Below are 26,629 nucleotides of genomic sequence, written 5' to 3'. Positions count from 1 at the left end.
ACACACACACACACACACACACACACACACACACACACACACACGAGAGAAAGAAGAAGAAAACAAACATACAAGTAGTCTCAAGTCTATCAGGGACCTGACACAGCGCAGATGAATCTCTCTCTGTTAAACAGAGAGAAGGACGTGTTATGACCCATTAGTCCCATCCCCCTCTTTCAGGGTTCCATATCCCGGGTCCCGCTTACCTAATGACACACACACCCTTTTGGTCTTCAGTTCCTGTGTAGTCTTCGTTCTCATTTCATCACCTTTCTGTGCCCCGTATCTCAAATCTGTAAAATGGGTGAAATAGCAACATTTACCTCATAGCGGTTGTTGTATAGATTAAGAGTGAATGAACCTAAGGCTCATATAATATGCCTGGTATAGCAAACACTCCAACGTAAAGCTGTTGTCATTACTGCTCTTGTTATTAACTGATGTATTCATATCCTCTATCCTGTTCATTCCTATCACCAATGGATGTGTATATTCGTTTAACATGCCTTTATAGTCCCCTCTGTAATTCAAGGGTTTTCTCTAAATTCAAATAGTTTAATGAAAAGAAAATTTATATGGCGTAATTTCTTTTGGAGAGTAGAATTCTTTGCCTTCTGAGAGTAAACCTAGTTTTTCTTTCATGTTACAGGTGGGATGCAGGATTACAATTATGTGTGGGCCAACTGCTTTGAGATCACATTAGAGCTGTCTTGTTGCAAGTACCCACCTGCTTCGCAGCTTCGACAAGAGTGGGAGAACAATCGTGAGTCTTTGATCACATTGATTGAAAAGGTAAAAGTAGCTGACTGGAAGCTCGGGGTATGGGGAAATAAGGGGCAGATCCATTTGCATATGAATGAGTCTAGATACTCCTGATTTTATTCATCTGTTTTTAATATTTAAGCTTGTAGATTATCTCTAGAGATTATTTTGTCACAACAAATTTCATCTCTACCTCTCCTGCATATTGCCCTCTGCTTTCTTTTTACCCCCACTCCCGCCCCCAAGCTTTCTTGTGTAACAGGGCTCCTCTGCCTGTCTTTTGAGCAATTCTGCAAACTGAAAAAATTATCCACATTTATACTCTCCAGTTTTTGCAACCTCATTTGCCACTCCTTGGCTAGAGGACCCTTATTACTGTATGAGCAATGGGCATTCAGGTTTTAATATCAAAATAGGCTCATACAACCATTGGATAGACCAGAAATTAATACTTGTAACTTGGTTAAGAAAATCAGCAGTCTAGCCTTGAGGAGAGGGAATTTGGAAGCACATAGCTTACTAATCTAGATTTCGAACCCATATGAATTATGTTGAACGGGGCTTAATGTTTTTTGTTTACATTTTATTTTAAATAGGAAGGGTTGAAAAATGTTGCAAGGCATGAGAGGGGTAACTTTTTATGTTTTAGAAATTCTAGCATCAGCACAGAGAGGCACTTGCCTTCCAAATAGACCATTTCTGTGCAGTCTGCTTGATTTCCTCTTTGTGATTTTTTTTCCAGGTCCACATTGGAGTTAAAGGATTTGTTAAAGACTCAGTAACAGGATCTGGCTTAGAGAATGCAACCATCTCAGTGGCTGGTATTAACCATAACATCACAACAGGCAGGTTTGGTGATTTCCACAGATTGCTTGTTCCTGGGACATATAACTTGACAGCAGTTTTAACTGGGTAAGAACTTAAAACTAAGCTCTTAAAATCCCAGTTCTCTTTTTTGGGTGATATCTAAGGTAGACATGCAGTCCCAGAAATGTTTATAGCCTGTATCTGCCTTTTTATCTTACTTTCTGATTTCTTTCCCTGTTACAATATACTAAAATACCATGAAAGAGTCTTTTGTCATGTGATCACAGTACAACTGAGTAGGGAACCTATTTTATCACTCGGCTAGAGGACATCTTTTTTGCTTTAAATTTATTTTGTTGGTGGTGATAAGACTATACACAACAAAAGCATTCATCAATCCAGCTGTTTTGGGATGTACAATTCAGTGACATTGATTAGATAATTTCAGTTGTGCAACGATTCTCACCTTTCTTTTCTGAGCTGTTTGTCCCTCAGAAACATGAACTCCCTGCCCCCAAAGATTTCCATCTCATGCTTTGATTTGTGGTTGTTTAAGACATTTTTTGGGTTGGGCATATTTTAATTTCAAGTTTTAAAGATTATCTTCTCAGCATTAGTTTCAGGAATCCATGTAGTCCCATAACTCCAGAAAGTCTAGTACTCTTGAGAATATGAAATTCCGTTTTACATTTTCCCCCTTTTGGTCAAGATTTATCTAGAGAATCTTTGATCAAAATGTTGGCACCATCCAGTTCTTAGGGTCTTATGACAAAGGAGGCAGTTGTTCATGGAATCAATTAGGCACCTATTCCATATCCTCTACCTCTTTCTGACTCTCCTTGAAGAATAGTTTTTGAAACTTAAAAAGGTAGCTGTGTAATGCATTTTTTCGAGGCTAACAGGATGTCAGTGTAGAAGAAATCCAAGGCTCTGTAAATGGCAGAAATGCTGTCTTCCCATCAAGTTTTTTTTGTTGTTTTTTTTTTACTGTTGTTGTTGTTGTTTTTAATCATTTTATTAGGGGCTCATACAACTCTTATCACAATCCATACATACATTAATTGTGTAAAGCGCATTTGTACGTTCATTGCCCTCATCATTCTCAAAACATTTCCTCTCCACTTAAGCCTCCGCATTAGGTCCTCATCAGCTTTTTAATATCTGAAATGAGTGATATTCTACCTCCCCTGGAAACAGTATGGAAGCTCACTTTGATAAGGATTTAATTATTAGCCGTTAGTTAATTTTGAATCTACCTATTTGGGTCAATGATTGGAATGTCAGTATCGTTTACTCCTCCTTTGAGTACTTTAGCAATGGAGTGTCAACTTTCATCTTTTATTGTATTCTTAAAAGTTTTGTAAGGGTGATACCTGAGAATACAGTATCAGAAATAGTTCTTCAAAGTTTAGTCTGGGACTTTCTGCAATAATATCCTAAAATTCTTTTAGCTTGTGCATCTGTTTTTAGTTTGAGTTTTGATAGGCTAGGAAATGCAATTCTATGAGAAAGCATCTCTAGTTCTATACTGTTGAAGCGGTGTGGGGCTTAATTTAACTCCAAGGCATTTGCCTTTTCAAATATTTCCTCAGGTATATGCCACTGACGTTTCACAATGTCGCTGTGAAAGAAGAGACAGCTATAGAGGTGAATTTTACCCTGCGGCCAACTGTGACTTCAGAAAACCCTGACATGACTGAGGCCTTGGCCACTGTTAGCACCGTTGATACACATAATGTTCCTCCTGGAACGCCAGCCTCATACCAGCCAATTCAGCCAAAGGACTTTCACCACCACCATTTCCCTGATATGGAAATCTTCTTGAGAAGGTTTGCCAACGAATATCCTAACATCACACGGCTTTATTCCTTGGGAAAGTCAGTAGAGTCGAGAGAACTTTATGTGATGGAGATCTCTGATAATCCAGGTGTTCACGAGCCAGGTAATTGTGGTCTTGCAGATTATTTCAGTAGTGCCTCTCAAAGCGATGTACGATGTTGCTAGGATTCGTCCAGAAAGGTCACCTCAAGTATAGCACAGTTACAGAAAGATCCCCTGGAAAAAGGAAAATGTAACCAACCTTTTTGCCAGAAATGAAGAAAATCCAACTGACCCCCCCATACTCGGCATGATATTTCATATATTGCCTAGGTTAGACTATTTTTTCCTAATATTTTCATCGTCATATTATATGTGAGTAATTCATTGAGCTACCAACTATGAGGTCAGCGGTTTAAACTCACCAGCCACTGTGCAAGAGAAAGATGAGGCTACCTATATCCATAAAGATTTAAAATCTTGGAAACCCAAAGGGCAATTCTACTCTGTCCTATAGGCTCACAAGGAGTCAGAATCAATGGCAGTCAGTTTTTGAAAAATGATTTTATAGGTGTGTGTGTGCTTTGTGCCTGCTTCTCAAACATGGAAGATGCTTTATAAGATATTTGTGAAGTTTTGACTGCGTCCTTTCCCAAAATCTGGTTCATTAAATTTTTAGTTCAGAACCCTATATCCATTGCTAAACAAATTACATGATAACAAAAAGGGAAAATTACGCATAATATTTTCTACATGTTTTCAGGTGAACCAGAATTTAAGTACATTGGGAATATGCATGGGAATGAAGTGGTTGGAAGAGAGCTGCTATTGAACCTCATCGAATACCTCTGTAAGAACTTTGGAACGGACCCTGAAGTAACAGATTTGGTTCGTAGCACTAGAATTCACCTGATGCCATCCATGAATCCTGATGGATATGAGAAGGCCCAGGAAGGTAAAGACTTAGCTTTTGTTTTTAAGGTTTGATGTTTTGATTATCACTTGGCGTGATTATTTTGGAGTAGAAGAGAATTTGAGCTGGTTATTTCCTTGGGCTTTCTTCTTCTAATTTATAATTGATTGTAGCTCTTGTATTCCTGTGAGATAAGGCAGTCCACTCAATGATTATATGACCCAGTTTATGTTTACTTAATGGAGTTTTCCACTTTAGTAATGCCTCTTTCTTGCCAGAATTACTGTAAGAGTTTTACAAATTACTCCATTGTAGCAGTAGTCCTTGCCAAGTTATTGTTTCAGGAACTTTCTAGATGAGAAATCAAACCAAAAACCAGTGACTCTATTTGGAATCTGAGTTCTACTTTCCATGTATGAAGTTGCTTCAAAACATTTTATGGAAACATGGAATTAAAAGACAGTGGCGTTTTCCCGTGAACTTTCTGGGTCCCCCTGTTAACTGGGTTAGAGTGCTGCTTCTCTCTTCCTCTGCCTCCTCCCTGGAGCCCCGATGGCTGAGTGGGTTATGTGATCCTCTGCTAAAGGCAGGGTCAGCAGTTTGAACACTCCCCCCCAGCTGCTGCATGGGCTCAGGCATTCTACTCTTAGATTTGCCACCTCACACTCCCACGAGGGCGGTTCTACTCTGCCTCATAGGGTCACTCTGAGTCAGAATGGACTCGATGGTACCGAGCTTTCTCAAAATTTTAACTATTTTGGTTCAGCATCAAAAGATCTGGAAGGGATCCATTTTAACAAATGTGCAGTGTTAAAAAGGTAGGTGGTTTAAGTCAGGTGATTGATCATGGGAGCCCTGGTGGTGCAGTGGTTACATATTGAGCTGTGAGCCCCAAGGTTGTACGTTCAAGACAGCCAGCCTGCTCTGCACAAGAAAGATGGGCCTTGGAAACTCACAGGGGGAGTGCTACCCTGTCCAAAAGGCCACTGTGAGTAGGCATTAGTTCGGTGGCAATGGGTTTTGAGTAATTGATCATCGTGAATCCTGACATATTTATACTTTGAGTTAGGTTAGATGAAGTGACAGATACTGGATCAAAATATAAATGAAGCATGGCTTAAATTTGAATCCTGTCACCATATAGGAGATTCAATGAGCGTGATTGGCAGAAACAACAGCAACAACTTTGACCTGAACCGAAATTTCCCAGACCAGTTTGTTCAGATAACAGATCCTACCCAACCGGAAACGATTGCGGTCATGAGCTGGACGAAGGCGTATCCATTTGTACTATCAGCAAATCTTCATGGAGGTATGGCAACACTTTAAAAAAATTATTGTGAATTAAGTGAAAGTTTACAGGGCAGATCATCAGCCCTACAGTCAACAACAAATCCTACATTCTTTGTTTCAACTCTAAGGAGCTCAAGTGGCCTAATGGTCACGCATTGGGTTTCTAACTCCAGTGTCAGTAGTTCAAAACTACCAGCCACTCCGAGGGAGAAGAGGCCTTCTATTCCCACAAAGAGTTACAGTGTCAGAACCCTGCAGGACCAGCTCTACCCTGTCTTGAAGGGTCACTATGAGTCAGAATCAACTCGATGGCAGTGAGTTTGGGTTTCTTTTGGTTTTGTTTTTAGTTATGTTTCAACCTGACCATTGCAGTCCTCAGTGCACCACCCCACCACATTCTGCTTTCTCCTTGGTTCCTGTTCCCATTCCTCCTCCTCTCCTAACTCTCTGAACTTTGTCCGTGGGTAAATGCTGCCATTCTGATTTTCAGTGGTTGATTACGCTGCCGTGGGAGTGAGTTCAGTTCCAGACATGAGTGTGACGAAGGGCTGTAGTTTGGGGAGTCCCCCATCTCTCTCCAACCAGCAAACTTATTTTCCTTGATGATTTTGAGTTGTGTTCCATGTTTCTCTCCCACTCTATCCAGGTCCTTCTAATGTGATCCTTTTCAGAGCAATTGGTAGTGAGGTAGCCCGGCACCATCTAGTGCTTCTGGTTTCAGGGCTGTAGAGACTAATTTTCACTTGGTCCATTGATTAGTCCACTAGACTGATTATTGCCATGGGCCTTTTCATTCTCGTCACTCTCTTTTCCTCTGAATGGGGAGACAGTGGTTGCACCTTAGGTGGCTGCTCACACCTCTTAAGACCAGTATGACCACTTCTTTTTCCAGCAATTAGGGGTTTTGAGAGCATTTGAAAATCCCGGTTGAATTTTAGATATTTATTATGTCGTAGGCCTTCTTAAAACAAATATCCTGTTTTCTCCATTTATGACAGACAATAATACAGGCCTTTTCTGATTAATTTTTAGGTCAGCTCCTTGTTTTCCCCCACCTTTATCTCATTTCCTCTGCAGTAGTTCTTCAAATGTTTTGTACTTGTCTTTTATAAGTGTCTTTTATAAGTCTCTTCACTGTACCGTCATGTTTCCTCCTCCCCCTTTTCACTCCTGCCCCCATCCCTCCTCCTCTCCTAGCCTGGTGAACTTTGTCCTGGGGAAATGCTGCCCTTTTGATCTCAAATGCTCGATTATTCTCCCACGGAGGGAAGTTCCATTCCTGACCTAAAGGGTTACTGAGAGCCAGCCTCTACCCAACCAGGAAACCTGGTCTCCTGTTTTTAAGATTTTGAGTTCTGTTCCACATATTTCTCCATTCTGTCCAAGACCTTCTGATGTGCCTTTTCTGAGCAGTGGTAGCAGTAGGCATGTGTCACCTAATTCTTCTGGGCTGTGGAAACATGTTTGCACGGCCCATTTGTCTACTGTAATAATTGTTTCCATGTCTCTTGGTTTTTGTCACTCTGCTTTCCTCTGAATGGGAAGAAATCTGTAGTTGCACCTTTGATGGCTGCTCACAAGATGTAAAACATTGTCTTAATGATCCATGTTAATCCATTTGACCTTAGTGCTCCCTAAGACTGTGGTTTTGATCCCCCCAGGCCCAGGGACTCATTTTCACTAGGATATATGTAAGAAGTTTTCACAACTTTTGTTCCACCACATTCAAGGGTTCAGGGACATATTTGCAGCAAAAGTCAATGCACGTGTGTAAATGTCCTCTGTCAAACCTGTGTTACGTGTTCAGATCGTGCGTATACTCCCGCTCTCCTGCTCCTGCCCACACACTCTGTCCAAGGGCATGCCACTCCCAGTGTCTCCTTGTATACACCACTATGGCAGGATTGCGTGCATGACAGTATTTGCCTCTGTTGCCTTGAATGCTTGTGAACCTCCCAGTGTTGGGTCCTCCCTCCCTTTTTCCTAACCTCCCTCTTACTGTGTGTCAACAAGTTGACACTTGCCTCCCCTCTACCTATGACTGCCCCTCCTGGCCCCCTTTCCATCCCTGGGAACTATCAAAGATCCCTCCTCTTCATGTGAAAACCAATTCTTGACTTTTTCTGGCAGTACTCCTTTTGTGGTTGACTAATTTTACTCAGCATAACGTCTTCCAGGTTCATCCATATTGTAAAGTTTTCACAATGCATTGTTATTCTTTCACATTGCATGGTATTCACGTGTGTTTATCTATCTGCTCTTCTACCAAGGGGCATTTAGGTTCTCCAGTTTTTTTCTGATTGTGAATTGTGATGCAATGACCATGGCCTGCTTATATATATTCACACTGTGGCTCTTTCTTCTCTAGGATATATGCCAAGTAGAGGGACTGCTGGCTTATATGGTATCCCTGTTCCCAACAAGGGATTGCAGGGTTATACAGTAGTTCTATTCCTAACGGTTTTAGAAAGTCCATACCACTCTCCACAGTGGTGACTCAGTTTATAGTCCCCCAGTGGCGGATGACCCTTCCAATTTCTCCACACCCTCACCAGCATTTGGTGTTAGTGATTTTCTTTTTAACTTTGCTCTTAGTACTGGAGTAAGGTAGTATCTCATTGTTGGATCTCTTGAATGGCTAATGATCACAAGCATTTCTTCACATGTGTGTGTTGGCTGCCTGATTGTCTTCTCTGGTGAAGTGTCTGATCATGTCCTTGGCCCATTTTTTAATAGGATTGTCTTTTCCTTGTTGAGGTATTAACGTTTTCTGTAAAATTTAATGCATTGTCTAATACACCATTACCAAGAAACGATCCCCAGTCTGTTCATTGTTTTTACTCTTTTGGTGTACATCAGTAGCTAAATGTTTATGTTCCAGGCATCTGTCTGTCTTCTGCTGTTTCTGTTTCCAGTTTATGCCATATGTTAGGCTCCTAAGTTTGTCCCTATTTTTCCATGGATGATCTTTATCGTTCTAGGCGTTGCATTTTGGTCTCTGGTCCATGTTGGGTTTGTTTTTGTATGCAGTATGAGATTTGGGCCCTGTTTCATTTTGAAATGGATAGCCAGAGATTGCTGGTTCGTATGGTATTTCTATTTCTCCCCTTGAAGAAAATGCCGTATCATTTCCCATGGTGCTTGTGTCTTTTGTAGACCCACTAGCAGTGCATTTAAGTCTTCCAGTCTCCTGCCACCTTGCTAACACTTGTTGCTGTTATTTTGATCGGTGCTATTATTGCCATGGTGAGACACTATCTCATTGTAGTTTTGATTTGCAACTTTCTAATGACTAATGATCCTGAGCGTCTTTCAAATATTTGTTAGCCACTTAACTGTTGCTTTTTGGTGAATTGTCTATGCATATCCTCTGTCCACCCCCTTTTGTGTGTGTGTGTGGTTGTTTGTCCTTTTGTTATTGCGATGTTAGAGTTTTCTATGTATTATAGATATAATGGGCCTTTGTCAGATGTGTTATAGCCATTTTATTTCCCCAGTCTGTAGGTTCTCTTTTCACTTTGGCAATGTCTTTTGATGAGCTCAGCTCTTTTTCTAAGGAGGAGATCAAGTGCTCTCGGTGTGTTTCAGACCCGCATCTCTGAAAAGGGGAGGCTAGATTGGTTAACTTAAGTGTTTCTTCTTATTTAAAATTTCACGGCCTTAAACATTCATGAATTGTATTGAGTGTCAAATTTTACTCATTTTTTTCTGATCCTAATTACTATAAAAGTTAAATTATTTGAATTAAATCTGTATACGTCTGCTTCCAGTGTTGGCATGTAAATTCTAGTTAAGGTGCTCTTTGGAGTCAGGCATGACTATTTATTTTCCTATTGATGCACTTTGATTTTCTATTGAGGAAATTAACTGGTATTTATTGGTTTCCTTCTCTGGCAGAATTGCGGAAAGCACATTTTCTGTTCATGAGCCACCTTGAAACAGGTGACATGACAGAACGTCTCCCTCTTTTCCTTCGTAGGTTCTTTGGTGGTGAACTACCCGTACGACGATGATGAACAAGGCCTTGCAACATACAGCAAGTCGCCAGATGATGCTGTGTTTCAGCAAATAGCGCTCTCCTATTCCAAGGTAAGATTTTGTGTAAAAATAAGATGTTATGAAACTTATTCTTTTGTTAAAAAAAAACAAACCACCTTTAAATTTCCTGCCAGAATCTCAGGTCAAGTCCTCTCTTCGCAGGGAAACTTCCCACGGTTGCTCTGGGGCAGCCTTGGGCTCGCACTCCTGACTCCCTCTCTCTTTCGAACAGATTGCATCTATTGGCTTCCTAAGGCGGATGTAGCCAATTCCTGAAAGCTGGCTGGCTTATCACAACAGGAACGTCCTGTCACAGGACAAGCCTTTGTTGTTTGGCCCTCATGTCACTCCCTCGAGAAGCCTCCGACAGCTGCTTACTTTACATTGTATGTGACCTTTTTGGCTTTAAGCATCCTGAGAGCATGAAAGTGTGAATATGAGCAGAGTTTTGTAGGGTGTAGGTAGGAGCAGGACTTAATCTGGGTTTTCTGTTGCAAGTAATAAGTGAAGTCTTCAATTTTTTAAAACTCCCATCTAATTTTGATTTTTTTCAGCGATAATAAATTAACATTATCAAAAGTTAAGGCACAGAAAGCTGTGTATTAGAAGCTCTCACTGCTTCTCCTTGCTCCAGCTACCCCATGGCCACTCCACACATACACACACAGCTGATATGTAACCACTTGTCTTATTTGTTCCTATATCCTCCCAGTGTTTTTGATGCAGATGCAAACAAAAAGAAATCTAAATTCCCATTTATTTCCTTCTTCCACCAGAAGTAGTGTTCTGTCTTCTATTTCCACCAAGCAGCATCTCCCGGAGAGCCTCCTGGACTCGCGCGTTTCGAGTGTCCTTTTGAGGAAAAGAAGAAATACCAGCTCAATGAATGGCCGTCTCGCTAGAGGTCCATTCACTGCAAAATTTTGTTTTTCTTTTTCAGGAAAATTTTCAGATGTTTCAAGGTAAACCTTGCAAGAACATATACCCTAGTGAATATTTTCCCCATGGGATAACAAATGGAGCAAAATGGTACAATGTCCCAGGTAAAGGTTATTTTCTATCAAGGCCATGGAGTTTGATGGGCACCCCCACCCTCACCTCCAGGTGCAGCCTGTCACCGATCCTTTAATTTTTAGATAGACGCAGTCTTTTAAAAGTATGTAAAACATTACAAAAGAATTTTATTAAAAAGCATTCGAGATAACTTTTCAGCCGTTTGAACACTGAGTGTAATGAGGAGCCTCGCTATGCTGACGGAAGAGCCCTCGTAGAAATACAGTCTTGTTTTTGAAGTAAATGTTGCTGAAAGGGGAATTTTTCCTTTTATTAGGAATGCTACTAACCTTTTGGGACTTCTCCAGTGTGAGTGATTTTAATTTTTTAATCTTTAGGTGGTATGCAGGACTGGAACTACTTGCACACAAATTGCTTTGAAGTGACGATTGAACTAGGTTGTGTGAAATACCCATTTGAGAAAGAACTGCCCAAACTGTGGGAACAGAATCGAAGATCTCTAATCCAGTTTATGAAGCAGGTGATTATTCAAAAATGAATGATGGATTTCACTCGTGGACAAGAATGTTTTTGTCTGGACATGTGATTTTATGCAATAATTCTAAAATATATCCTTTTAAGTCCAGAGGGACCCATTCATGCCTTAGTACATATATCTAGAACATTCATGGATCAAATGGGTTTCTTTGTATGCATGGAGAATTATTGAATAAAATGTACTGAAGTTTTGCTCTTAAAAACCTGTGGGGCCCTGGTGGTATAGTGGGCTGCGTGTTGGGGCTGCAAACCACAGGTCCCTAGTTAGACCCACCAGGTGTTGGTGGGAGAAGGTAGGGCTCCCTTAAAGACGTACAGCTTAGGGAGCAGTTCTCTACCTTCTAGGGCCACTTTGAGTCAGCACTGCCTGGATTGCAATGGGCTGGGTTATTAAAGGCTAACAAATCCGATGCTCAAACAAACAACCCTCACTGCTAACGGGTCAATGTTGACTCCTAGTGACTGTAGTGACTGTAGGGCAGGGCAGAACTGTGTGTTTCTGAAACTGCAAATCTTTACAGGAGTAGAAAGCCCTGTTTTTCTCCTGTGCAGCAGCTGCTGGTTTTGAACCATTGACCTCTGGGGGTTAGCAGCCCAATGCAGAACCACTACCCCACCAGGATGTCCTTAATCAGATACTAGTCTTATTTGTAGTATGACAGAAAGATGGGCGGCTGGGTGGGTTAGGGGTGGGTGGGGTGTGTAAGTGTGTAGTTTTCATTTCTTGTGACTGTTGTTTGGATAAAAGTTTACAGAGCAAAGTTGTTGTCCATTCAACAACTCGGCCACATTTTGTTTGGTGGTTTTGGTTACACCCCGGGTAAGGAAATAGCACCCACCCTCTCCCCATCTTTCCCTTCAGCCTTCTTTCCTGCCCCTTTCCCTCCTCGGAGCTTTGTCTTTGGCAGATGCTGCCCTCTGGGTCTGGCTGGTACCTCTGAGTACTGTTTTCTTCCTGGTGCTGTTGTTCACGTGGTAGCCTGTCATTTACCAGTGGAGGAAATGTTCTGATCCTTCCCCTTTTTGCCACTGATTTGCTGTGAAGTGATTAATTTCCTTTTGTTTGTATAGGCATTGTGGCTAGTGAGTAAAGATGACAAGAAATATGAGGGGGCTTCAAAAAAGTTCATGGAAAAATTCCATGATCTCTTCATTCCATGTCCATGAATGTTTTGCAGCCCTCTCTAATGCCAAGGATTAATTAGGACAATCTGAGCAATACTTTGTGCCAGTATTTCTCCACTTTATTCTTCATGCCAAATAGTGTGGCTTAAGGCCTGTGAGTACATAATGTGTTTACTATTTTATTCTGAAAAAATAGTACATCCAGAAAAGTTCTAGCACTACAACAGGAACAATATGAGACTCCCGTATCCCTATACCTACATTGAACACTTGTTAAAATTTTGTTGTATTTGCTTTATATATATTTAAATTACAGGCATATATTTATACACACATTTTTCCTATACTAATTCAAACTAAATTGCAGATGTTGTCATTTTACTTCTAAATATTTCAGCATCTAGCTCCTAAAGGATAGCCTTGTGTTTAATCAAATGGCATTTTCTCGCCTAAGAAAATTAGTGGAGATCTTTAATATTACCTGATACATGAATTACATTCAAGATGTTCCCACTGCCCCCAAAGAAGGAGTCCAGTGATACAGTAGTGTCAGTTCTTGGCTACTAACAAGGAGGCTGGAGGCCCGAACGCTGTCACTGTGCCATCCAGTTTTACAGCCTTGGAAACCCCTTGGGGCGGCTCTGCTGTGTCCTACAAGGTCAGCTTGCTGTGTATCAGAATCATTTGACAGCAGTGGGTTTGGTTCCCAAGATGTCTTTTTATAGCTATATTTTGAAACCAGGATCTAGTCAAGATGCAGACACTGCATTTGATTGTTACATTTCTTTAACCTAGATTAGCTCTTCTGGATGTGTGTGTGTGTGTGTGTGTGTGTGTGTGTGTGTGTGTGTGTGTGAATGACTTTTCCTTTATGAAGAGGCTAGGTCAACTTTACTTGTAGAATGATTCGTATTTTGAATTTGTCAGGAGATGCTAACGTTTAAACAGTGTTTAGCTTGCTCATGATAAAGACAAACCTAACACATTTAAAAAGTAGCCTTCCAGACACTAAAATAGTTTGCTTCATGAATGTCTGCATTGAGCTTTACTCTGAATTCCTACATTCCTCTTTGCTCCATGCTTTTCCATTACACAGACTGTTATCTTGTCGTGTGAGTTCTCAGCGTAAGTAGATAATATTGTTCAGTACTGAAATACTCCGTTCTTCTGTTTACCCAGGTTCATCAGGGTATCAGTGGATTTGTCCTTGATGCCACAGATGGCCGGGGTATATTAAATGCCACCATTAGTGTTGCTGAAATTAATCACCCAGTAACTACTTACAAGAATGGAGATTACTGGCGTCTCTTGGTTCCAGGAACTTACAAAGTCACAGTATCTGCTCGAGGGTGAGTGACTGACCACTTTCACGCTGAGTGTTTGAGCATAAGACAAACATGGCTCCAGTCTAGAAAATTATTACCAGAAAGCCTAAGCAACTTTAAGGTTGGGAAGTTCAGAGCTCGTTACACTTTTGACTGTCCCATAGGGGCACAAAGGAGCCCTCTTGGCACTGTGGAATAGCATCAGGCTACAAACTGCAAGGTTGGTGGTTCAAATCCACAAACTGCTGTGTGGTCGAAAGGGAAACGAGGCCATCTTGAGAACCCTCCGGATACGGCCATTCCAGTGGGGTTGAACGCACCAACTGCATGTGTAGGAATCTGTGCATGATCTCTCTTTAACCGTCCTCCTCACCTGTTCACCTGCCCCCAAGTACACCCCTCCCTCCCCCACCCCCTGCTGAGTAAAAGCCACAGTGAATGTTTCCCTTCACTACTGGTAACAATTCTGGAAAGCACTTGTTAGTTGACACAACAACGTCCCTACCCTGCTGTACGATTCTAGTCCCATTAGCACCACCACCTAACTAACCTGTGCTCCATCGCAAAGCCGTTTAGGGAAGCGATGGGGCGTTCATGGCGGTGAGCACAGGAATGGGGGAAATACCCTAAAACTGTGGCAGTGATTGGACAACTCTTCTTAATGTGATCGAACTATTGGATCGTATGATACATGGATTATATGCCATTGAAACTGTTGGGAAACACACACACAAACACACAAAACCCTTTAATGCTCCTTCTCAAGCACAAAACTCCTTCTCAGGCACTCCCTTTTGACCAGGGAACATTTCCCTCGTCGCTGCTATGAGATGCCCTAAGCAAGCCTGCCCTCATTCTCAGGGGTTTCCTTTCCACAAAGATCTCATTCTTGAAAAAAGAGTGAGCGAGTCTTTTCACGTGCCTGCCTAGTCTAAAATGTACCGCTTTTACCTCCTTACTGCTTTCTGGTTTAGAATCGTTTTACTGGCATGTGATTCAAATATGACACAGTTTAATTGTCTAGTCACATTCTAGAAGAGATGTGCAATCATCACAACGATCAATTTCAGAACATTATCTTCTTTCTCGTACTTAATGTTGCTAGCTCCCCATTTTCTCCAACCTCTCCTGCCGTGCCACCAGGTAATTATTAATGTAGTTATTATCTATATTTTTACCCATTTTAGATTTCATATACTGAAAATCATAGAAAACAAAAACAAGAAACAAATCAGAAAACACCAGCAATGACAAAACAAAACAAAAACTGCAATGGCAAAGAAATCAGAAAATATTAAAAACTGAAAGTTTGTTTTGCTGAGTGTGGATATCAGTGCAGGAATTGCTCTTCTCCCACACACTATCTTGTTTGTGAAGCTGTAGTTGAGCGGTCATTTCAGTAAGACTAAATACATGAGGGCGTTGATAGCAACTGTTACTTTTAAAAAAAAATAATTTTCAGATCACTTTTTTAAAAAGTAGCAGTTGCTGTATAGAGAGTAGCCCTAGTGATATGGTGGACTACACATTAAGCTGCTAACCATAAGGTCAACAGTTCAAAGTCACCAAGCTATTCCTCAAAAGAAAGATGAGGCTTTCTACTCCCATGAAAATGTGCAGCCTTGGAAACCCACAGGGGCAGTTAGAGGCTGTCAGGTGGGGTCGCTGTGAGTGCACATTGACTGGATAGCAGAGAGCCTGGCTGTGGGGTTTGAGAAGGCTCCATCACGTTGAACGAAAGCCTTGTGTGACTGACCAGCGAGAGCATTTCTGCTGTTGTTCAGTGTGGACCTAGTAGTGGATGAGCAGAAACACCAATATATCTGAGAAATAGCAAGCAAGGTGTACTTGATGTAGATTATCCCGAGTTAGTACATCTCAAACGTTTTCACCCACATACCCTGATGGCAGAAAAATGGATTCAGATCCTAAAAGACATAAGGGTATCCATTGCATGCCTACAATTTTGTTTGAAGTCCTGGGTCTCATCTTAAGAACCCATTCCTATTTTATAAGTAACCATGTGTATGTCTGTTCTTTGTTTGCTAATATTTACATTTATCACAAAGTTAAAAAATGTAACTCTTCAGAAAGATGCACTGCATTCATTCCAGTCAGTTACTTGCTTTCCCCACACCTGATTGTCCTAGGGCTTAGGCTCTCCCGCTGAAAGAGTGTAGCTCTGACCTGTCTCTGTGTCTACAGGTATAATCCAGTTACCAAGAACGTGACCGTAACCGGTGAAGGTGCTACTCGGGTCAATTTCACACTGGTTCGATCTTCAACAGATTCAAGCAATGAATCAAAAAAGGGAAAGGGAGATAGCACCAGCACTGACGAGGCCAGCGATCCAACTACCAAGGAGTTTGAAACTTTAATTAAAGACCTTTCTGCTGAGAATGGTTTGGAGGACCTCATGTTACGCTCCTCTTCAAATCTGGCTCTCTATCGCTACCATTCCTACAAAGACTTATCCGAGTTTCTGAGAGGACTTGTCATGAACTATCCCCAGATTACAAATCTCACCAGGTATGGGCTCTCCTCTGAACTGTCCTACGGCCTTTAAATAAAAGAAGACACATTCGGTATTAGCCATTTGGAATGGTTCTTGTAGTTGATTTAGAAATATCGGGGCATTAATATTTGTAGGGAACTTCCCTTTACTTGCTTTTCAGGAGATACATGTTTGGAAATCTTTCTAATGATTAATTTTAGGACCTTTTAGGAGATACAGGAGGGGTGGCATAGTGGATTACACATTAGGCTGCTAACTGCAAGCTCAGGAGTTCAAAACCACGAGCCACTCCACTAGAGAAACATGAGGCTTTCTACTCCCATAAAGAGTTAGTCTTGGAAACCCGTGGGGCAGTTCTACTCCGCCCAGCAGGGTTATTGTGAGTTGGGTTCAACTCAATGGCAGTGACTTTGTTTTCATGTTTGCTTGTTTGTTTTAATGAAGTCCATTAGGGAAAATAACTTGTTAGATTGGCAATGTATATAGCCTGTGCCATCGGAAAAGAGAAAATTATTTTTCTTAATGAATAGACTGCTTTCAAAACCTTTGTACTTCCAAGCTGCAGAATCATGTTCTAACTAATTGCCCCATGGTTTGTTTTACTTTGCTCTGGGGTTAAAGCGGGGTGGGGGGTGGGGCGGGATTTGGGAGAATGTGTGAATTCACCTGCCCAGTGTCGTGTGTAACCACCCCCTCTAAACCGTTTTATTAGGAATGAATGCAGACATCATACCATCCCATAGTTCAGTCCTATGTCACCTCCTTTTACTCAGATAGAAACGGAAGCAGGGCTGCTGCATCTCTTGGTACTCTGATTCCTGTTCACAAGGGAGCCTGGCCGTCACAGGCAGCTGCTAACTTTAGTGCCAGTGATTTGAACTCATCAGGGACTCTGAGGAAGAAAAACCTGGCAGTCTGCTTCTTACAGCCTAGAAACCCCATGAGAGTTGTCCTCAGCCCTGTAGGGCCTCTCTGAGTCAGGACCCATTCATGGCACGCAGCAACAGCCAGCCAGGCCGTCTCTGTTCCCAGTGTTAGGGACCCCTGCATTACTCACGTAGCCTTTACCTTCCCTTTCTGCAGCTTCTTGGCCTCACTTTCTCTGTTTCATTATAGGTCATTTTAAAGCCCATTGTCTTTGAGGCCATTGTGACTCATACCGACCCCAGAGGACCTGGCATAGCTGTCCCATAGGGTTTACAAAGCCATGATCTTTGGGGGGAAAGCAGGATGCCACATCTTTCTCCCATGGAGTGGCTGGTGGGTTCAGACCATTAATCTTTTGGTCAGCAGCTGAGTGCTTAACCCCTATGTCTTGTTAAAGTTACTTCAAAAGTCACTCCATGATTGGCTGACCCCTGTTGTTTGCCTCCTGTGCAAGCCTTTCTTTGACATTGGTCCTGAACTTGTAGTTCTCTCCCTTAGCTGATGCTTGGATAGTTCTATCCAGTTCCAGTTTTAATATCACTTATCACAGTTCCCCATACAGCTGATAGACATTCTTATTTTAAAAATAAACCACATAATTGGAAGTTATTTTGCTCTCCATTTACTTAGTTCATCTAAGTCTTGTTCTATAGTCCAATTCAAGACACACTTTTAAATAATTTCTCCAAAATGGGAAAGAGGAGCCCATGGTGGGATGCAAGATGGCTTTAGGTGGTACCTACCTACCAGTGGGCCTTCAGAACCATGGAATAGCCTAGTGAGCAAGTAATAACTCTTCTGTTCTCCTGATCCCCCTCAATTTAATGCGAATGTGTTCTTGTTTCCTCTTTACCGCCTGTAAGCCTCCCTTTCTGTCAAAGAGAGCAGGTCTCACTCAGTGTTCTTGGCAGGCAGAGCATTTGACTGCTTGTTTTGTTATCATTGCCTTCGTTTTACTATGATACATTTATAGTCAAGGATAAAGTGTGGGATTACATAAACTAGTTTAGATGTAGAAAGGGAGGTTCTCTACACCTGAAGCCATTTAAACATTTCTGTATCAAAAAATGTAAATAACATAGTCTAGAACAGTGGTTCTCAACCTTCTTAATGCCGTGACCATTTGATACAGTTCCTCATGTGGTGGTGACCCCCAACCAATAAAATTATTTTTGTTGCTACTTCATAACTATAATTTTGCTACTGTTATGAATGTAATGTAAATATCTGATATGCAGGATGTGTTTTCATTGTTACAAATTGAACATAAAGTGGAGTGATTAATCACAAAACAGTATGTAGTTATATATTGTGAAATATTTATGTATTTTCTGATGGTCTTAGGCGACCCCTGTAAAAGGGTCATTTGACCCCTAAAGGGGTAGGTTGAGAACCACTGGTCTGGAAGAGCCACATTAGCTAAATATCAGTAAAGATTATGGAAGTAGTGCAAATATTGTGAAGGTAGTATAGAATGACTGAATTTGAGAATGCTGAATTTAATCACAAACTGGCCTATGTCTGATACTATCTGACTTTAATTCTACTTTCTTTGAACAAGGAAAACTAATTTTCCGGAAGTCTTCTGACACAGTGATTCATTCCATTTCTCTTTTAAGTGTCAATAAGTCAACATCAATATCATGTGTGACTGCTTGCTGACTTTTTGATTTTGGTTCTTAAAAGTTTGGGACAAAGTGCTGAGTATCGTCACATCTGGTCCCTGGAAATCTCCAATAAGCCAAATGTATCTGAGCCCGAAGAACCAAAGATTCGCTATGTCGCTGGCATCCACGGAAACGCTCCCGTTGGAACGGAACTGCTTTTGGCTTTGGCAGAATTTCTCTGCCTGAACTACAAGAAGAACCCAGCTGTTACCCAAGTAAGAGAGCACCTGTTCTGACAGGCTGTAAACAGAAAACCTCCGTGTGTGTGCGTGTCAGGTCTCGTTTTAAAATTCTGAGTGAGAGGTGCGTTTTACACAGGGGTTTTCCCCTACCCTGTAAACTGAATCCTTCAGGAGTGGACGCCATGGCTGTGAAGTCCCTTCCAACTCATAGCAACCCTTCGGAACCTGTAGGGTTTCTGACATGAATCTTTGCTGAAGTAGACTCTCCTCTTTCGCACACCGAGTGGCTGGTGGGTTCTGTTTCTGAAATGATAGTAAGGAGAACCATACTGGAGGCTTGCCTTACTCCTCGCCTCCTGTGCTTAACCAGTCCTAATCTGAGCCTCTACTCACAGGTCCGTGTGTCCACTTGTGAGATCTCTTATCCTTCGAGATTCAACACTAGTAGGATACTGTATTAAAAAAGCAGTGGGAGACACAGATTTTTTTCCTTCTCATTTAATAAATATAAATTAGCTATCTTGGCTGTTAAAAAGTTGTAGACTAAGCCTTGTGGCGTGTTCTACTTTCATTGTCCATGACTCAGACAAGTAGTGACTTGGAGCCAGAGGCTTGGTCTGGATGATGCAGTTGAGGTCTGGGGCTTTTCAGAGAAAAGAATGCAAGAGGTACATTCTTCAACCACACTTTCTACTTGGCACCTGTCTTATTGAATTTAGGAAAAGGGAAGAGAACGAAGAGTTGTTGAGTGCTTACTGTGTGCCAGGCACTATAATGAGTACTTTACATACATTTTTAATATACTCCTCTATTCTGTTTTATGACTGTCCATTGTATAGGTGCAGTTACTGAAACCTCTATTTTATAACTTGTAGGCGCTCACACAACAAATTAGTGGTCAGATTGGGACTTAACGGAGATCGTATCGCACTCTAGAGTCCATGCTGCTCTGTTCTGTCACACTGCCTCCCCAGGAGGAATTTGGAATGAAGTGTTGTCATGATTAGATCAGGTGAACCTAATCGGACTTGATCAGAAATTATTTTACCATCTTCAGTAAAGTAAATTCTACCGAATTCTTTTTTTTTTGGATAGCCGGGCACCATCAGCTTTCTTTTTTTTTTTTTTTAATCATTTTATTAGGGGCTCATACAACCCTTATCACAATCTCTACCGAATTCTTCATGTGAGTGGTAGGAAGCAGCTCAGAGACGCTGTTTGGCTTACTTAAAGTGGAAGAAGTATCTCGGACAGTTGTTGTCAACCCTGGCTGCACACTAGACCCATCCAAATCCCTGTCACCCTTGTAAAACACTGATACCTGAGCCCTATCCCCAGAGGCATTGGTATTCTTCGCATTTAACCAGGATGGCATCCTACTGATCCTACCTAAAGAAACTTGGGACTCTCTAAATTCCTGGTTTATCAGAACTTGCCTCACTGGTCTAATGGGGTCTGAATAGTTACTTATCAGACTAGAACGCTTTAGATTGCCATGTGTCTCGAGTTAAAAGTCCAAAATACCTGGAGAGTTTCAGAAAAAAATAGACATGCCCAGATTCATATCCCCAGAGATTCTCACTCAGCAGGCCTGTGGGGAAGCTCAAGCATCCATCCTTTAGAAATGAATCTCTAGCAGGGAGCAATTAGAGAACCAGAGAATTAAAGGAACTCAAGTATTTTTACCAATAGACTCTTTTACTAGAATAAAAAAGCCAGCAGGTCACTTGTTGAATGATAACATATCAGAAACTAGTTCCTGCCAGCTAAGTGTAGGTATTGATCCATCTAGCAGAGAGATTATGTTGGGAAAGGTAGGTATCCCATTTCAGGTTTTACTGATGGTTTGGGAAGTGCTGATGTCTACTCTTCTGTCCCATAGTTTCCAGTGCTGGTTTTCAGATTATGCATTCCAGTTCGTAAAATTAAGTGTCATCATTGTTAGGGTTCAAAGCCAGTAATCAGCCAGTTTTCTCCACAAAGGATGAGATGGTATGTATTTTTAGCTTGTCGGGCAAACAGTCTGTATTAGAATTACTCAGCTCTACCATTGTAGCAGGGAAGCAGTCATAGATAAATGAATGAACATGGCATTGTACCCAAAACATTATACATGGTAGCAGGCAGCCAGATTGGACCTGCAGGCAGTAGTTTGCCGACCCTTATTTTAAGTTCCGGTGGCACTGTTGGGTAAAAAATCTGGTTGGTAAATAAAAGGTCAGTGGTTCAAACTTAACCAGCACAGCAGGGGAGAAAGGTGAGTCACCTGCTTCTCAGAAATCCCATACAGTCACTCTAAGTCAGAATCGACTTAGCGATAGTGGGCTTGGTTGGGGTTTGGTTCTAAGTCATTGGGAGGTTTTGGGGAATCTGAAGCAAGAGAGAGAGAATGTTTCTCTTTAAGCTCTGCCTTCTAAGTGTATGTGTAAAGCAAACAATAAAGACGTTCTCTTTGGAGAATATCTGTTGAGAGGATACCTGGTGATTCTACACTGCGCTAATAAACTCACTGATTTCTGTTTCTGTTTTAGTTGATTGACAGGACTAGAATTGTGATTGTCCCTTCCCTCAATCCAGATGGGCGAGAGAGAGCACAGGAGAAGGACTGTACTTCAAAGACAGGACAAACAAATGCTCACGGGAAAGACTTGGATACAGACTTTACAAGTAAGACGGATTTAGACTGAATTGGACTATTCCCACTTTGCAGATACGCGGGTCAGTAAACAGGACTGCTGCTGGGGCTCCCGTTCACACATGCGTGTGTTTATCTTAAACACAACATGCTTACGTGTGTCTCCCATCAGTGGATGGCTGCAGACAGGTTCTCTCAGAAATACTCTTGTCTTAATCTCTCTAGGGCACCTTCCCAAAGAAAGAGCAGTGGCCTCAGAGGGGATCTGCAGGGCCAGGGAGATTCAAGGCAGAGAGATCAGCTCAGAAGGTTATGGGGACTATTTGAGGGGATCCCAAGGAATAATCTCAGTAGATATTTCTCAAGGAACACAGAATGATCATGGGGCCTTATAACGTAGAAGTTTTAAGAATTTTGAAAACTGCATTGGTGAAAAAAAAGGCCAGGAAAATGACCCCGAGCAAGTTTTTCCACATGTGACAGCACAGCTGCTCATTCTTCAAGGATAGACCTACACAGGGGATATATCAAGCACCAAGAACTTGATATTCTGTTACTTTTGTTTAGTATACATTTCCATGATTTGCAACAGTATGACTTTTGGGCATACCCTTGCATTTTACTTAATGCATTTATCTCTGGTAGGAGATTGGTTGATTTTATCTTTTAGATGAGTAACGGGCTACTTTCTTGTTCAAGATGAGGTATAAATGTATAGGCATCCAGAAAGCTCTGGGGGTTGTTTTCCTTTTTCCTTTACATAAGGAAATTCAATCTGTACTACTGAACTGTCCCATCATTAGTAGGATGGAGACTGCTATTGCTCTCCTTGCATCTCAGTGTTGTGCACACACACGCACATAAATAACTACATTGTATGTTGACTTGAGGAGCTCATTTCTTCTTTACATAAATGAGATCAGGTTTTTTTAATTGACTACCCCATCAACATCTTTCAGTTCTTGTAGATTGCCAACATTCTTACTAATTGCTTTGTAGTACATCATTACTATATGGCGATAAACTAGTTTAGTCAACCAATTTCCTACTGATGTACATTTAGTTTGTCTTGAGTTTTTTAGTCCTGCAAACAGTGCTACAGAAAACACCCTGCTTACGATGAAACATACAACTTTCCTCTAGTTCTTAAATGCTTCCTCCTCCCCCCTCTCATATGATCCCAATTCTACCTTACAAATCCAGCTAGACCAGAGGATGTACACTGGTACGGATAGGAACTGGGAACACAGGGAATCCAGGACAGATGATCCCTTCAGGAGCAGTGGTGAGAGTGGCAATACCAGGAGGGTGGAGGGAGAGTGAGGTGGAAAGGGGGAACTGATTACAAAGCTCTACATATAACCTCCTCCCTGGGGGATGGACAACAGGAAAGTGGGTGATGGGAGACGTCGGACAGTGTAAGATATGACAAAATAATAATTTATAAATTATCAAGGGTTCTTGGGGGGGTAGGGAAAAATGAGGAGCTGATACCAAAGGGCTCAAATAGAGAGCAAATGTTTTGAGAATGATGATGGCAACAAATGTACAAATGTGCTTGACACCATGGATGTATGTGTGGATTGTGATAAGAATTGTATGAGCCCCCAATAAAATGATTTAAAAAAAAGAAGAAAACACCCTGCTTTTTGAAAACCCTACTTTCTTTCAAAGACAGGCTGAAAACCTCTCATTATTTCATAAAGGAAGATGCGTCCATTCCCTGTTTGCTGCCAAGAAGTTTCTTAAACGTACCTAGTCATTCACATGCAGACATTCACCCCAAAGTACTTACAACTAGAGCAGTCTGCCTGCTACAGTACATCTTTCTTGCTCGAGAGAGTGACTTGTGGAGAAGTAACATTTATCTATGGATGTTTATATAATATGGATGTATTTTGTTGTGCCCACGTAGAGAATAGGTTCTTAGCTACTTATACTGACATTTAAAACATATCATGTCTTGACTTTTCTATCTTTTAGATAATGCCTCCCAGCCCGAGACTAAAGCCATCATTGAAAATTTGATTCAGAAACAAGACTTCAGCCTTTCAGTTGCCTTAGATGGTGGTTCTGTGCTGGTCACATATCCATATGACAAGCCAGTACAGACAGGTATGTCGGGTGTCGTTTTACATATGTTCTCTTTAAGCACAGATAGGAAATTCCACTAGGAAATTTTTCTCGCAAATTTACTTAAATAGTGAGTAAGCACACTCCCTGAGAAATTACTAGCCTTAGAAGATTATATACATAAAATTCAGTTACTTGGAGGACAGATCTATTGAAGGCCCAGGTTTGTTGAGTTTAGCCTCCTTGCCATAGGTGTTCAATTTAGTTTTCAAGCATTTATTGGACAAATATTAACGCTTGTAGATGTTGGGAATACACAGTGCCAGCTCACAGCAAATTCAGATATATCCAATTACTTACAGTATAGAATTGCCCTCCCCTGCTCTAAACTTTGCATGACTGCACCTTACAGTACAGTAAACAGTTGCTTGTTGAATCTCTCGGGTCATTGTATACTGTATATAAAGAGCGTTTGGGTAGTTTGATTATGAGAAATAATATCATTAGAACAAAAGTCACTGCTATGGAGGCGTTCTGACTCATCACATGATAGAGCAGAACGTGGATCTCCAATACTGTAACTCTGTGGGAGTGGAAAGCTCCTTCTCCCGAGGAGCGAGGAGCGGCTCGTGCTTTTGAACTGCTGACCTTGCAGTTGGCAGCCCGATGTATAACCACTACACCACCAAGACTCTGAGCTAAATGGAAAGCCAACTGCAGGAATACGGTCAATGAAAGCCTTTATCAAAATATTTCCTTAATCTTTTACCACAAACTAATGCTATTTACTTTAAATTGTATCAACTCGACAATAAACTTCAATGAGGATATAATTGTTGTCGTTGTTGTTGTTGTAGTGGAAAACAAAGAGACTCTGAAGCATTTGGCATCTCTGTATGCAAATAATCATCCCTCAATGCACATGGGTCAGCCTGGCTGTCCCAATAAATCAGGTAAGGATTTCCCTAGCTTTTGTTACTGTTTTGGGGGAACCCTGGTCCTGCTGTCTTGCTGAATCCAACATCTGTCAATATCTTCATAGATGAGAATATTCCAGGAGGGGTAATGCGTGGAGCAGAATGGCACAGTCACCTGGGCAGCATGAAGGTACGGTTTGCAGAGCTCCGTGAGATGAGAGTTATCAATCATGCTGATTGAGCGAAGGGTTACGTGGCTTTTTGGCTTTTGTAGGAGCACAGTGAGAATGGAATTTGGAATACTGGCCATTTTGAAAGAGAATACGTGGCTTTTCTGATATAAAACTACACTGGGATCTGCTTTGGTTTTCTTGACGTGCTTAGCCCTTAAATTAACCACTGGCAGTATTTTAACTGGTTGTCCATCCAATTCAAAATAGTTAAAGAGTTATAGCAAAGGAGCGGGTAGCTGATCCATGCACACGTGCAGCCCAGAATTAATTTAGTCTGTCAAAAAGAGCCACGCTCTCAATGTGCCATGAAAACCCAAAGGCAGGAAAGGTTGCACCTCAGCAGGGGTAGAACCGTCTCTCCACAGAGGACCTGGCATTTGGGAGACGGGTGGGTGGTGGGGCAGGATAGTCCAACAGAGAAAGCAGCCAGAGCAGAAATTAGCAGGTTTGCGGGGAAGCAGGGGCAGTTAGGTTTTTGAACCTCCCCCCAGAGACGGTTTCTGTGCCTGCTGGCTAAGTGCAGGAATGGACCGTCAGGTTCAGGCCGAGGGTGTCCAGGGGCATGTCCTAGGCTTCTATAGCAGACCACCTCCAGGAACAGCCGTGATGTTGCAGGATTTAGAGCCGTGATGTTGCAGGGTTTAGAGCAGCGGTTCTCAACCTGTGGATCATGGCCCCTTTGGAGGTCGTACAACCCTTTCACAGAGGTTACTCAATTCATAAGAGTAACAAAATGACAGTGATGAAGTAGCAACGAAAATAATGTTATGGGTGGGGTCACCACCACAGGAGGAACTGTAGGAAAGGGTCGCGGCATGAGGAAGGTTGAGAACCCCTGGCTTTCAGTGAAGCTGATCCTCTGTGAAGTTACTCATGTCTTCACTTGTCCCACAACCCCCTCTCCCTGGCAGGCACTGTGGGAAGCACTGGGCATCTAATTAGGCAGAGTCTGTGTCCCCAAGGGGCTCCAGTCTGTTCAGAGCTGTCACATTTGCAACGGATGGAATTTCCAAACCCCAAACTCACTGCCACCGATTTCATTCCAGTTCATAGTGACTGTCAGACAGCAGCCGCCCCTTTCTCCTGAGAAGTGGCTGGCGAGTGTGAGCCATCTGCCGCAGAGTTAGCAGTCCACTGCTGACCAACAGTGCTACGAGGGCGTCTTGATGACCAGAGTGGTTTATTTATATGTGCTAGAAAATGTTCAGTCATTTCTTTGTTCATGTTACCCAAGTTTCCTTTTCACTCTTTTTGTTACGTTATAAAACCTTCTTACATTTCTTTACTACTTTCCCTTTTGTTTTGAATCTTACATCCCAGGACTACAGTGTCACCTATGGCCACTGCCCAGAAATCACGGTGTACACAAGCTGCTGCTGCTTCCCCAGGGCGGCCCAGCTCCCTGCCTTGTGGGCAGAGAATAAGAAGTCACTTCTTAGCATGTTGGTTGAGGTGAGTCTTTCCCCGTTAGCCGAAAGCAAATCCTAGGAATATACCCACAAAAATCTTTTTAAAAAAAAATAAATCATTTTATTGGGGCTCTTATAGCTCTTATAACAATCAATACATCAATTGTATCAAACCCATTTATACATATGTTGCCATCATCATTTCCAAAACATTTTCTTTTTACTTGAGCCCTTAGTATCAGCTACTCTTTCTTTTTTTTCTCCTGTAGTTATTTAATTTTTTAAAATCATTTTATTGGGTGTTCATACAACTCTTATCACAATCCATACACACATCAATTGTATAAAGCACATTTCTACATTCGTTACCCTCATTCTCAAAACATTTGCTCTCCACATAAGCCTCTGACATCAGCACCTCATTTTCCCCTCCCTCCCC

At 41.7% G+C, this 26,629-nt stretch overlaps 1 protein-coding gene across 1 annotated transcript in view; it reads left to right on the top strand.

Moving 5' to 3' along the window:
• Window positions 1–26,629, top strand: part of CPD (carboxypeptidase D) — a gene marked incomplete at its 5' end in the record, with an annotated part of 67,683 nt that overhangs the window by 33,058 nt on the left and 7,996 nt on the right. The window contains 16 exons of the mRNA XM_004706892.3: window positions 650–792; window positions 1,505–1,674; window positions 3,162–3,511; window positions 4,151–4,342; window positions 5,445–5,612; window positions 9,573–9,682; window positions 10,572–10,674; window positions 11,023–11,165; window positions 13,487–13,656; window positions 15,838–16,161; window positions 18,761–18,956; window positions 21,455–21,590; window positions 23,542–23,673; window positions 24,489–24,584; window positions 24,674–24,738; window positions 26,102–26,233. Coding sequence (XP_004706949.2) covers window positions 650–792; window positions 1,505–1,674; window positions 3,162–3,511; window positions 4,151–4,342; window positions 5,445–5,612; window positions 9,573–9,682; window positions 10,572–10,674; window positions 11,023–11,165; window positions 13,487–13,656; window positions 15,838–16,161; window positions 18,761–18,956; window positions 21,455–21,590; window positions 23,542–23,673; window positions 24,489–24,584; window positions 24,674–24,738; window positions 26,102–26,233 — 2,630 coding nt within the window. The remainder of the gene's footprint in view (window positions 1–649; window positions 793–1,504; window positions 1,675–3,161; window positions 3,512–4,150; window positions 4,343–5,444; window positions 5,613–9,572; window positions 9,683–10,571; window positions 10,675–11,022; window positions 11,166–13,486; window positions 13,657–15,837; window positions 16,162–18,760; window positions 18,957–21,454; window positions 21,591–23,541; window positions 23,674–24,488; window positions 24,585–24,673; window positions 24,739–26,101; window positions 26,234–26,629) is intronic.

Source organism: Echinops telfairi, unplaced genomic scaffold, assembly GCF_000313985.2.
Source record: "Echinops telfairi isolate 266 unplaced genomic scaffold, ASM31398v2 ScPeMD7_7458;HRSCAF=8496, whole genome shotgun sequence".
Taxonomy (NCBI): Eukaryota; Metazoa; Chordata; class Mammalia; order Afrosoricida; family Tenrecidae; genus Echinops; species Echinops telfairi.
The sequence above is the reverse complement of the archived record's forward strand: the minus strand, read 5'-3'. Positions and strand labels throughout refer to the sequence as shown.